The sequence below is a fragment of the Columba livia genome, chromosome 1 (assembly GCF_036013475.1).
Source record: "Columba livia isolate bColLiv1 breed racing homer chromosome 1, bColLiv1.pat.W.v2, whole genome shotgun sequence".
Classification (NCBI taxonomy): Eukaryota; Metazoa; Chordata; class Aves; order Columbiformes; family Columbidae; genus Columba; species Columba livia.
The window spans coordinates 33602493-33616304 of record NC_088602.1 but is presented as its reverse complement, the minus strand read 5'-3'; the positions used below and the strand labels follow the sequence as shown (position 1 = coordinate 33616304).

Genomic DNA, 13812 nt, shown 5'->3' with positions numbered 1-13812 from the left:
TCATACAGTGCCAACTCTGCAGTAACAATATTTACCTTTTCTCTCTGAATTGCTTTCATTTTTAGGATTTCAGCTTCTTCAGCTGCCTTTTTTGCTCTTATGTATTCTTCTCTCTTGTGCTGTATGACATAAATATAGAAAATTATTTTACATATGTACATACACAAAGAACACATAAGGTACCTTGACTCCTGTACTGCACATCTTTCAAACCTAAAGTGTGTTTGAGGAAAGTTTCCAGGATTTCTTCTTAAAACAAGACACTGAATAAAGCAGGCTGTGCACCGATATTGTCTTTAAGAAGGCTGAGAAATCTAGGACTGATAAATGGGCATCCATGCAAGGAATCACACAGGTGATTGATAACTTACAAGAATTTATACCTTTTACAACAGGAACAACATTCCTACATAAGCACAGGATGGGGTGGTACATTGATCAATTAGTCGAAATGCAGGCAGCATCATGCTAGAGATATAGAGAAGCATATAAGTGGTTTTACAACTACATCGCTTATCATTCCAGGTATGATCTGTTATATGGGTTGCTACATATTTATAGCAAGATTTCTCATTTTCTTTGGTGCAGAACATTCGTTTCTAGCTTCTGCTGCTTCCCTCAGGTTTCATGACTTTCCTATGTCAAGCAGCTGTGAGTTTATTTTATAGCCATATGAAATACTTCATGAAAAGCTTTTTTTTTTCTGAGTTCCTAAACAAACAAATTTATTATTTCTGACCTTTTGCTGATATTTAGATTGCATGAGCATCATTTGCTGTTTTTGCCTTGCTTGAGCCTCTGATTCCATTCCACCTTAAAAAAAAAAAAAAAAAGTATAAATTACATTTTGCATGAGAATTTTAAGTTCAAATGCAAGCCATTTCAGAAAACAGCAATAAAACTGGGTGGATGTATGCATATACAGGGAATCTTTCATAATTACAGTAGCTCTCTGACATTAAAGAGAACAAACAGGAGAACTTTCTGATCATTTTATCCATCTGTCAAAGGCAGTAGCTTGTTATTTACAGAGCATCCACTGTACCATCCACTCTTCCAGCATATACATCCTGCAGTATATGATCAGTTTACTGAAGAACTATTCCATTTTCAGAAAATCAGTCACGCTTTGCAGATGAGTCTTCATTTTCAAATCCAGCTCTCCCCACCTTTGCTCAGTTTGTCACACGGAGTCAGAAATGTTATTGCCAAAAAGTTTCTTTTTTATCACATTTAAGAGCTTGGAGTCTCTGCCAGCTCTAATGGGATGCTATCATTTGAATATCTTCTAAGTAATGTCTTGTGGCTCAAGGAAGAATCCTCTTTCTGAAATGGAAATCAAAGCCTTTTCCCACAGACCCCTTATATTCACATCTAGGTAGCAGAAGGTGCCCTTTTCAAAAGCACAGGCTCTCTTTTGACAACATCTAAAGCTGTGGCCAGAATGTTCAGACTTCAATTTAAACAAAGAAACAAAACAAAACAACACAACCCCCAAAACAAACAAACAAAACAAAACTCAAACCATACAGCACAAAATACAAACAAAAAAAAACCCAAAAGCCAACCACACAGAGAAAATGCTAATAGGTCTTAAGGGATGGAGGGAGTAGTTTTGCTTGTATCATTCTGCTTTACTATTTTCCAAAGTATTTTCTTGCTTTGGGAAAGCCAGTAATTCATTCCCTCTGTTGTTGCAAAAAAACAATGGCAGCCCCAACCCCCTTTTGAGGATGAGGGCTGTATTTTCACCTGATGATTTACTGAGAAGTTCCCCACTATGTGACTGTTTATTCTATAGAAACAGCTGGACTGGCCTGTGCTGCTTGAGGTTCCTGAAATGTAAGACAGCTATACTAGATCTTTCAGGAGGGATCACCCGTCACTAAAAGCAGCTTTCTCCACTGACTAAGGGAAGATAACTAATCTTTAGGTACTTTCGTGAGGTTCAGCGAATGGGAGATCAATTCCCTAAGCATGGAAACATTTCTACACCCAGAAACAACTCCATAAGATGAAGCTCTTAAGACAGACTGGCCACACAGCACACAAGCAACAAGCCTGCAGTAGAGGTAAGCATACAGCTGGCACTGGAGAGTGTTGCCTCCCTGGGTCTAGGAAATAAAATTGCTACTAAAATTGCTATTTTTGGATGCTTGAACTTTCTCTCTAGCCTTTTACTGGCAACATTTAACACTCACGTTCACTGCACATTCCTGCATGTTCTGCAGGACATTGGCTCTAAGCAAGTATTTTACTGATCATTATTAGCCATTGCCTATAGCCTTTCAGACTAATTTAATTCATTCAGGCTGGCTTGTCTGTAACGTGATGAATGTTTCACTGAATTCAGAGTATGTTGTGGCTGGCTTTAGGTATGATCAAAAAGGAGGCTGTCGCATTTATCAGGCATGATTTGTTGCTCTACTCATTGCTTATGGAGGAGGGTGGAACTTGCATCCTTCATTACTCTCATCCCTCTGTGGTACCTGAAAGTTTGCCAGTGAAATACTACAGAGCTGAAATTCAGAATACTGATTTCCCTATGACAAGCATGAGCGTTAAGAAACTTCAGCTTTAAGAATTCTCTGGTGATTTGCACTAGATGTGTAGCCTCTTAAAATCACTCCGAGAAAATACCATAGGATATTTTTTACCTTAATGAGTACCTACAGTTGTGAAATTAGAGATGACACTTATATTTTTTTTTTCTCCTTCCATGAGCTCTCTTCTGTTCCAAATTTGTTCCTCTGGGAATAACAAGATTCAATAATCTTTGCACCTTACCTCTTTTCAGACGCGCTGAACATAGTGCATGTGTCTCAGTCTCCAGGGGTCTTTCTAAGTGGCAGCTAGACAGCAACTGAAGAGCTCATATAACCTCCTGGAATTCTTTCAGCTTTCTCTTGCCTTTTTTTCCCCTTCCTTAATTTACTCTTTTTCCCAAGAAACATTTTAAATGCAGTAGGACCAGAAGAAGTTAAGACTCCCCACACTCTCAATCACTGCAGGTTTGCTGCCACATCCCCAGTCAGGCAGCCAGCCTGCACACATTCTGCATAGACGCCACACACTTACTTTCTGTTTTCAGATTTAACTCTCTTCAGTAAAAAGCTTTGTGGGGATAGACGCATGCCTTCTAGGAACTACTCAGAGGCAAGAAGCAGCTAGTGTGTATGAACTCACAAACAGCATGTCTGGCCACATGATAGTGGGAACACAGGCCATTACACCAACTTGCAAAAGGAGGTTCACCATGGCAAACAACTGGGACTCAGGCTGCAGGGCAAAACAAATGTGTGGGACCCATATCACCTCGACCCCAGAAATAAATCTGGGTTGGAGTCAACTCAACTTCCTTCATATCCCACCTGGTACTTATTTTTATAAACAGTAAACCACCCCAAACTTATCTTGTATAGTACAGCAAAAAAAGAACTTAGTTCCCACGTCAAGCAGACAACAGTCTGCACTCTGTACCCCAAATTCTCCTACAGCAGCCAAGAGAAGGAAGAGGAGCTCTAGTTTTACAAAACTAATAAAGCCATCATTATAATAATTCACATTGTCAGAATGAATTTTGTCTCATTTTTATTAATGCAGTTCCTCAAGGTCATCCCATTTTTGCTGTGCAGTGTCCTCATCATGTTCTATACAAGTGATGCTTTCAAGTTTTGTCTTGTCAGCAAGTTTCATCAGCTCCCTCCTATTTTTCATGCCAAAGACATTAAAGAAAGATACTAAAACAAGACGGGTCAAAGATTGGTACTTGAAAAGCACTTCTAATGAACTTCCTCCTGCTTCAGCACAACCTGCAGCTCTATCCTTTGTACAGGATTGGGGGTGTATTTGAGCTCTTTTTGGTCATTTTAATTTTTTAATTAAACTAACTGCCAAATAGCACTAAATTGTAGTGATTACGATTGAAGAGATCCATTATGTTTCCTCTCGTCTATAAAAAAAGTTGGCTATCTTATCAAACGTGTGAGTTCAGTTTAGTGCGAACTAAGTTCCTGTAGCTTTTTATCCTGTTTTTCATTTAGCTATCTTTGTTGTTATTTTTATAAAATGGGCAATACAGAGCCCCACGCACATTTAGCGGGCAAATGCCTGAAGCTGCAGGGATTGCTGTTCAGGAGCCAGGCACCAGGAAAGCACAGGTACTGGCCCATAACACAGAGGAGTTTTCTTATGGGTAACTGGAGGATCTCTGACACATGCTGGTCATCTACACACTAATGCAAAGTACGCACCCCCTCACAGACATCAACCACAGACAAGTCACCAGCAGGAGGGATAATCCACCTCCTTTTCCCAAATATTAGTATAGATTTTCTGAACTGATCCTGGCAGATTTCTCGGGTGACAATCTATGTTGCTTTGTTTCAGAAACATCTTCACTGCCATGATCACCAATGAGCACAGAGAACAGCAGGCTCATGTTAACCCTTATTGATACTGAATTTCTTTAATAAGTAGCATGTGAGAAAAAGTGAAAAATGTCCTGGAAAATAAAATTTTGCAATTCAGCATAGCTGATTTACACGTCTTACCCAGTTTCTGTGGAACCACCTTAACTCGCCCTGGCCTGTGCTCTTCTTTCCACCTCTCCAGGTCGTCTAGCTCTTTCTTAGCAACTGTGTAGGTACAAAAAGAAACAAATGTATGGAAGTTAGAAGCAGTACTAAAAAGCAGGCAGTATCGCTAATTGTATGTAACCCTGACGATCCAACCAAGAACAGATAAATTGGTTCTTGAGGGGTGCAGATAACCCCCACGAGGTTACACAGTCACTGGAATCACTAGCAAGGTAAACGTTTTGCCTGACTTGGGACTGTATGGTGAGTAAACCCTAGGACTCAATCCCAAAAGCAAAACAAAAGCCACCTAAAAGACTGCTGATGGACTGTTTTTTAACCTCTGGGAACCTGTAGGTAAATACCACAGTATTTACCCCTGCAGAAGTTGTTACAATTATGATGTTGCTGCTGCATGTAGGGAAATGCTTGTAGTATAAGACTCCTCATCAGGAAAATGAAGAAGTAATTTTCCCTCCCAATCAAATGGTTCCTAAATAAAAACAAGAGGAATGCATGATCCAGCTTCAAAGTAATACACTTCAACATGGTGTCTGCAAGGGAGATGGGTGGCAAGCTCCCAATGTAGTCAGTGGAAGTCTAGTCAAGACAGCCAGGGACACCAGCCACATGTTCTGGGATGGCTGGTTGGTTAAACTGTGCTCTCTCATTGACTGACAGAGGAAAAAAACCAACAGTCCCTTTCATAGCAAGGCCCACAAAGCCTACAAAAAGAGGAGCTGCGTTTTAGAGTAGTATAATATCTCACTTGCTCTAAGAACTAATTTCAGGTTTATTGAAACTAACATGAACCATATTTTGTAATGGCAGGCCATGGCTATCAGACACTAACACCAGCTCTCCTCTAAAAAGATAAAGCCAGCTCCTGGGCAAGTCTGTAAAGAGGCCCAAACGAGACAGCAGCTTGTTATTTCACCTTTAAAACAAGCACTTGGGCAGAGAACGGTTTTGGTGAGGCCCTATTTCTGCCAGTATCCAAGGCAGAAATACCTGGCATGCTTCAGACCTTGCACGCTGGTGACACAAAGTGAAAACAAACCTTTACTAGAGCAGCAGCACCTTTGCTGTTAGTGTCAGAATCAGCTCCTTCTTCAAGAAGATAATGGTTTGGTTCAGAAGTCCATTTTCTTTCTTGCAACCAAAGGAAACCAAGCTCACATCAGCCTGCTGGTGAAGCATTTCAGCCAAACTCACAATGTTTGAGAATAAAGGATTTAATTGCACTGTTCTTTGAGGGCCCGAAATGCGAGTGCTGACTGACACTTCTTCAGCTTCCATTTCTTTCACAAATAAAAAGCCAGGAGTATAGGACTGCAGCGCTTGTTCAGCTCTGAATACAGAATTTCATGACTGACTCTTGCTATAACTTTGCCAATGAAACCTTTCTGGCATGTGCCTAATCTTTGTGGTGGAGGTTCAGGGTGTTCCTCTTAGCTACTTTCACCAGCAAGACACAAAGTCATGCAAAAGTGAACATCTAAAACGATCTTTCCCAGCTCCATTAAAAGAGCCCCCTACAATCATTACATGGAGATTCAAGAACCAACAGTGGTTCTAGTTGCTTTTGTCTCCACATGAGAGTATTTTCAAAAATATTTATTATTTATATCTTTTTTTCTTCCTGCCCCTAGCCCAGAGAGAGTTCAAAGTCTGGTTCTCCAATCTGAATTCAATCCTGTGATAGTGGAATAGAGCTAATTCCAGCTGAGTCTTGTAGAAGCCAGCTTGAACAGCTCCAGCACTGAAATTACCAAAAACCGTTTCCTGAACAAGACTTATTCTGCATGAAGTTTAGTCAGATGAGAAGTTAATCTTAAGAAAAACCTACATGACAATGGATATCGCTCACAGAACTGACTTCACTGTCACTGCTGCAGATATAAAAGCATTGTAAAAACGAGGATAAAAGTTGCAAGGGCAGTAAAGCGAGTAAAGTGCACAAACCGCTAAACTTATTCAAGTAGAAATAATGTATTACTGTATTAGATAACTTACTTTGTTGCAACTTGTTTCTTCTGGTTTCATTTGGAGTTATCAAGACATACGGGTTGACGCTAAAATGAAAGAAAACACTCTTATTTTTCCTGTCTACAGAAAAACAGGACTAGAAGGGGGTTCCTTCATCAGCAAAGTCAGTTTTCTGCTGTTGTGGCAAATAGCTTCATATAAAAAACAGTATTTATTTTGATTCAGCTCTTCAGGAACTTTTGGTAAATAATCTAGAAATACTTATTTTATATGGAGTTGGTGGCAAATACTGAAGACAAAATTTTCAGAAACTTTTAGCATAGCATTCACTTTTCTTACCCAAGTCTCATTCTAGACTGCTGACCTCAAATCTCAGCCTTTTCAAATCAAATTGCTTCCCTGAATCAAAATGCTTCACACAGTAGACTACTTTCACAGCTTGCTCAAGCACAGAGGAGAACTATTGTCTACTGGGAAGAGCACTGGTGTTGGCAGTCCCACCCCATACCTTGAGGGCATGAAGCACTTCATGGATTTAGGCAGTTTTGCCCAAGAGTTGTCCAAGGAGCGTGCAAAATCATATTGTTTGTGATGGACCCATGTGATTTGCTCTCAGCCTAAGCCTCAGTTTCCTTGTCACAGAATCACAGAATGGTTGGGGTTGGAAGGGACGTCTGGAGATCAGCCAGTCCAAACCACCTGCTAAAGCAGGTTCACCAGAGCAGATCACACAGGAATGTGTCCAGGTGGGTTTTGGATGTCTCCAGAGAAGGAGACTCCACAACCTCTCTGGGCAGCCTGTTCCGGTGCTCTGGCACCCTCCAAGTAAAGAAGTTTCTCCTCATATTCAGATGGAACTCCTGTGCTTCAGTCTGTGCCCATTGCCTCTCATCCTGTCACTGGGTGCCACTGAAAGGAGTCTGGTCCCATCCTCTTGACACCCAACTTTGAGATATTTATAGGCACTGATAAGATCCCCTCTCAGACTTCTCTTCTCCAGGCTGAACAGACCCACCTCTCTCAGCCTTGTGTGTGTCAGGCATGGGGAATTCCTTGGGCATATTTATCTTGCTGTCATACCTAAGGAGCAACTCACTGAAGCAGGACAAAGGCCTTGTTTTGCTCAACTTAATTCAAAATGCAGTTGCTGTCTCAAGGAGCTATCAATCTAACGTGACAGCAAAGAAGCAGGACAGGGTTCAGAGTGCATTAGAGACTCAAGGTGATCAAAAGAGTGATGAAAATATGTCAGTTCCACTTGGAGAAAACATAGAGGTTTATCTACATGGTGTATTGTGTGAGTATGAGTCTACACTTCAGCAGGAGCTGAGCCAGGGGGTGAGGTTTACCAGAAATGCACTGAGCAGCAGTTGGCTCCGCACTTCAGATTAAGCTCACACCTCTCTGCAGCATTTGGAGGGGTTTTATCTGCACGCATGGGGACAAATATTTAATCTGACTTCATTGTGGTGAAGACCCGAGGAGAAGAGCTGAAAACAAAGAATAAAGAGGAGCAAAAGCTGAGCGTCTGAAAAGAAGAAAGGGCCAGAAGGGGTGGCTAGAGGACAAGCCGTGAAGCAGAGGGAGCACAGTTGGCCATGAAAAAGTAATGAGAGAACGAGACCTGAGACTAAGGCTAAAAAGGGGAATGAAAATCATGCAAAAAGATCAAAGTGGAAAAAGCTGCCTGCTGCCATATCACTGTAATTCAAGGTTTGAGAAGGAAAGTATTTATATCCAATTACCCCTTTCTCTTTGAAGACTTATTCTAGGAGGATGTGGATTAATTTATGAGATTAAACTAGTAAAGATAGAGCTGCGAGCTTTAATGGTGCCACTTAATACGATCTTTTTCTTTCCCGGCAGCTTAGTCTGGTGCCCGTGAGACTGTTCTTCACCTCTCCACCAAATCCCAGACCCTCAAAGGCAGGAGCTGGAGAGCAGTAACCCCCCTCTAGCATTTGCGGCACAACAGTTACTTAAAAGAAGTTTTGACAACCCATCTTGCTTATGGCATAACATTCCCCATCACTGATGTTTCTTTCAGATTTTTCTTTATTTGACTGAGTAGTAGCATTTGCAATTTATCCCAAACTGCCTTTGACAAGCTGCTGTATGGATTATCAGTTTCAATATTTTTTTAGTAGGTTTTGCCTGGCTGTTTCAGATATTAAGATCATATTTCTCTCAAGTTCATACACAAAAATTATTAAGTACCTTTTACACTCCTCTCCTTCTGTCAGTGAAAAAAATGGCTGGAATTGTGAGTTGCCAGACTACATATCTTCCCCCCACAAACATCACCGCATCTCAGACATCCCACTGCTTCACAGCACTAGAGGGCAGGAGAGTTTTTATATCATCTGACATATCTGATGACTTCAGGTTTTGTTTCAAATTAGGAACTGAAAGCATGGACTCCTCCATGTCTGCACATGCATGAGAAATCACAGTATCAAACCCAACCCTTATGCCTTGAATCATTTCCTCTCTCTGCCTCTGCTTTTTAGCTGGAACGTTTTGAGTCCGGGAGGCCAGATTGGGGCCACTCTTCTGACATCTGACTGTGATCATTATCCAGGAGCTCAGAAGGACAGCACATGAAATATAGCCAATATCAATCACTTTATGAAGGGGGTAGAGGTGACACTACACTTAGTACCAGGGAAATCGCTGCTCTGTTTTCCAAAGAGCAGCACAAGAGTCATTGTAGTGAAAAGAATGCTCACTTAAAGGCCAACTTGGTCTCTATGTTATTGAAATAAAGGCAAAGTTAAAGTAAAATTAGGATTTCAAGTCTCCGCAGGGGGAGGGAAAGAGAGAACAGGATACCAACTTCTGGTTGTCTTTTATCTAGTGCTTATACTATCATTGAGTTTATCTAACTTTATAGTGCTCACCTTAGTCTCTGGAAAGATAGACATTTAAGAGTGTATCTTTGGGTACCGGGATCAGGAGGAAGGAGGAGTGAGCCCAACGTAAACTTCTTGTGGGTGAGTGAAAGTCAGGGTGTGAGCTGGTCCTCGCTTTTCCAGCCTACAGCAAGAGTAGAGCCAGACAAGCTCTTGCCTGAGAGACTCCATCTGCCCTACCAGTTCTAATGCTAAAACTAAAATCAACACCTAGCATCCTTCATTTTCTTGAGGTTTTTTTTTTTCAAGGAAAGAAAGTTAATGCAAAACCCCACCACCAGGTTTCACCTTGTGTTTTAGCCACTTTGCAGGATATTGCACGTCATTTCTTTGTTCAGACAAAACCTCTGATCCAGCAAAGCCTACAAAACCCGCTACAGCCTGTCAATTTAATATTCCAGTCAGTTTCTGAGTTGCCACAGTAGCCATAAGCCTGAAGCAAATTATCCTACTTACCTGGGTAGCAATTAAGGAAATGTGAAGACCTGAAGCTATCAGCGATGTGCAGACCTTTTGTACTTTATACCAATAAATGAAGTGCTTCAAAATCCACAACCAAAAAAGTGATAAAGAATTTAACTTCTCAGCTTCACTAATAATGATTCTTATTGTTACATGGTTTAAGCCTACCTTTGAGGTAGGATTGTTTTATAAATAAAAATACAGAAGTCACTGGAGGAGGCAGGACAAATGACTTATCCAGGTTACAGCTCTTCAAAATAGAGAAACAAATAGTTTTCTACCTTTATAGATCATATTAATCTTGATGAGACCTTTTTCAGTTTGCCTCCACAGAAAATGGAAATGTATTGACTAATTACACAGAGCGTGCAGATATTAACATGAAAAAGAAAGTTATAATCCAATCAGAGAAAGTATCTGTATTTAAATAAAGACAAAAAGCAACCTCATATGATTTTTTAACATATAGACATAAAATACCACAGTAGTGGGAAGAGAAATACCTAGATAAGAAAGGAGAGACATACACTGCAGTCATAGAAAAATCTGCAAAGGTAGTCTACAGCTTGAATGATCAGCAACACAGAGAACACCATGCCTGCAATCTTAAATTTTTAAGCTTGTGTGTAACTCTGCTCATTTAACCAGCATTGTTCAAGGACACATTTCCAATGCTTTCAGAGTACAGACCAGATAAACCTTTGTCCTACTTTCTTTTTGGTTAGTATAAAATAGTTTATTTCTAAAAATGAATAAATATAGGATAACTGCTGTTCAGCAATGATGTTTTTTGCAGAGCTATGCCCTTCAGTTTTTCCTCAAGCCTACTTCAGCTGTCTACCACTGGGAAGCCTTCCAAATGAAGTGTGAAATAGTCTAAAGAGTTACAAAAGTAATGGTTGTTATAAACTATTTCCAGTTCCACCGTGTTTTATACTGCGGGTGCATCGGTACATGAATGCCACAAAGCTGAAAGCTAAATATTTTGCTCTGCCAGGCAATGTGCTCTCTGTAAAAGACAGAAACCTAGGAGAATGCAACTGGAGAGCAACACAATTGACTAAAGAATGGGAAAAAGAACTGGGCAGGTTCAGTCTGGAGGAAGGACTCCATAGAAAGGAAATCAATCAGTAATCAACGAAGACATAAGCATGAGAAAAAAATGCACACACACACACAGATACGTATTTGCACACATGCTTATGTGCACACCAGTGAGCATGTGCATGCATATATTAAGCAAAGAGAGAAAAATAAGTACTTTATATATGCACAACTTAAGCGGGAAGATATAAGTGAAATACTGCATTCAATAATATATTAAGACTGAATTTAAAAGAGAAAAAAAAAAGCAAACTGCCAAAGACAATTTCTGAATCTCCTTCAAAGACATGCTGAGCTGAACTTTGCATTAAATTATCCAGAACTTTTTCAAGAGTGGTCAAGTCTACGTGACCACATTACTTTTTTCAACAATGCTCCCATGATTGATGCAGCAGCCATATGCTGCTGAGCACCATGGAAGGCTACAAGATGCCAAATCCCAGCAAGCAGACAACGGTCCTGTAGGTATCACTATTTTGCAATGCACCCATGGCCAAATGCTAACAGTCACTGACAGCTACAGTTCTAGACCTCACTTGAGCAATACGCTCCATGCCCCAGCAGTGCCATAGGCAGAACCCTGGGAGGGTGTTCAAACCTTGCGTGCAGGCTTGGAGCTCTGGCTTTCCATCTTTATCAGCAACAGCATCTTATCAGTTTACAGCTCAGAGACATAAGTGAATTACTGGCACTTAATATCATACACTGTCAGATTCACCCTAGCTGCACGCACGTTCTTAACACAAGAGGCAGAAAATAAACTGCTTTAGCAGAACACATTTATCATAAAAAGTCTACGTTCGAGGTCTTTGTCTTGTGTTTGCTGCAGGCTAGCAGTGCACTTGATTATCACAGTTCAGCTGATGTCTGGAAGCTTATTAAGCCAGGATAACTCACTTCTGTGTCTGGCTCCCCTGGTTAGCTAAAGCATTCATTAAAATGGGCAATATTTTTGCCATAGTGAGGCCTTGGGATAAAACAAAGAGTTAAAACCTGCAAAGTGAACTTGCACAGGGAAAGAGCAAGAAGGAAAACAGCAGCAGAAAGAGGCCCACGAGAAGGGCTGAGTCAGAGACAAGCAGGAAAACAACCAGATCTCAATTCTCCTGTACCCACAGCTCATAGAGAAATTCCTGAAGTTAAAATTGGTTAGAAGAGAAAAACTGAAACTCAGAACTGAATTTCCAGGAGTTAAGACGAGGCTTGGATTCAGGAGCTTGGTTTGGGCTCAGTGTGCGATAGCACAGTGGTAAGAACAGCAGGCACTTCAACCTGCACCCCACTTGGTGCAGTAAACACATCAGTGCTGGAAGACGATCTCAACCACGCTCTAAACCTTCAGGGAAATCGTCACAGTGACAGATCAAACCAGGGAGCCAAAGGGGTAGCTCTCAGCCCAAACTCAGCTCACAGAACAGCTTTCTCTCTTCCTTGAAAATGCTAATGTGCCATTAGTCAGCATACACATGTGGGCTGACTACACCAACAGGAGAGAGTTTGCTGTGGCAATGTGGTAGACTAACATCAGACCCCTAGCCTCCCCAGGGAGGTGTCACAGCCCCAGGCCTGTCAGTATGCAAGAAGAGACTGGACAACACCCTCAGACACATGGTGTGAACTGTGGGGTTGTCCTGTGCAGGGACAGGAATTGGACACGATAATCCTCGTGAGTCCCTTCCAACTCAGGACATTTTATGATTCTATGACCCAGCAAAGTTTATGAAGTCAGCTACAGCCGTGTTTGTTCTGTCCCCAGGTCCCAAAGCAGCTCGGTTACCTCAGCACAGCACAGTGCCAGAGATGCAGTGAGCATGCCAGAGCCAGCTGGAGCACCTGGCAAACGCCAGCCATGAGGAGCACAAAGCATCCATACGTTGGACAGGCCAGGCACTGGGCTTGGCAACACCAGCACAGAGCCCAGCCACCCCCCGCAGAGGCGTCCGTGTGTTCTGAGTCAGGCTTGCCAGCATGCCTGGAGAGCTGAGCAGGTCAGAGGCTGTATCACAGGAAGATTAAGACCTAAACTGGTGGCATATTCATCTCTGCTTCTCCCGCTTTGTTTTCAACAACATATTTTCTTCTCCTCCTCTGCACCACAGTATTTGTTGTCCTTTTATTGCCCCTGCTCACAGTATCCTCCAATATGTTCCTTATTCATTGTCTCACCACAGCTCCTCACCACACTACGCATCAAGGGAACATGTCGGTCTTGTGCAAACCAAGTTCTTCTAAGAAAGCTTTCTAACACAGCAGTTAAAATGAGCTCCTTTCCCCCTCACACACATTGCGAGGAACACAGCAACCCCATCATGCAGCCTAACAGAAATCTTTGTGCATGGTCATCCTCTGACACAGACCCTGCCACCAAACACTCAGCTGGAGGTAAGGCTGGCTGCTGACCACATCGAAGCCGGGCATCTCTGAATCGCCCCACTGGGCTGTTAATGATTAGTCCACCAGCCTGAAAGAGAGAGCTGGGAGATTTCTCCTCTGCAGCAAATGCAGAACTCAACTCTAAACAGACTGTCTGTAATTCAGATTACCTTTCTAGCACTTCCACCAGTTGCAGAACAGTGGGCAAAACAAGCATTTTGCTAAGCATCTGCCTCCAGTTTCATATACTGATAAGGTGTTTTTAAAGAGAAATTTCAGATAGTGAAGAAAAAAAAAAAAGTAAAATTTTCAGAACAGCTAAGTATACTCTACCAGCAAAAAATTGAGATGTCTTACAACATTATAGTTTTGGTCATTTTTAGTTTTTAGTTTTT

At 41.5% G+C, this 13812-nt stretch overlaps 1 protein-coding gene across 1 annotated transcript in view; it reads right to left on the bottom strand.

The window, feature by feature from the left end:
* EPSTI1 (epithelial stromal interaction 1) overlaps positions 1–13812 on the bottom strand; it is a 66457-nt gene that overhangs the window by 49136 nt on the left and 3509 nt on the right. The window contains exons 2-5 of the mRNA XM_005501795.3: positions 6594–6652; positions 4554–4637; positions 740–813; positions 36–119 (exon numbers count right to left, since the gene is read on the bottom strand). Of these exons, the coding sequence (XP_005501852.2) occupies positions 36–119; positions 740–813; positions 4554–4637; positions 6594–6652 (301 nt within the window). The remainder of the gene's footprint in view (positions 1–35; positions 120–739; positions 814–4553; positions 4638–6593; positions 6653–13812) is intronic.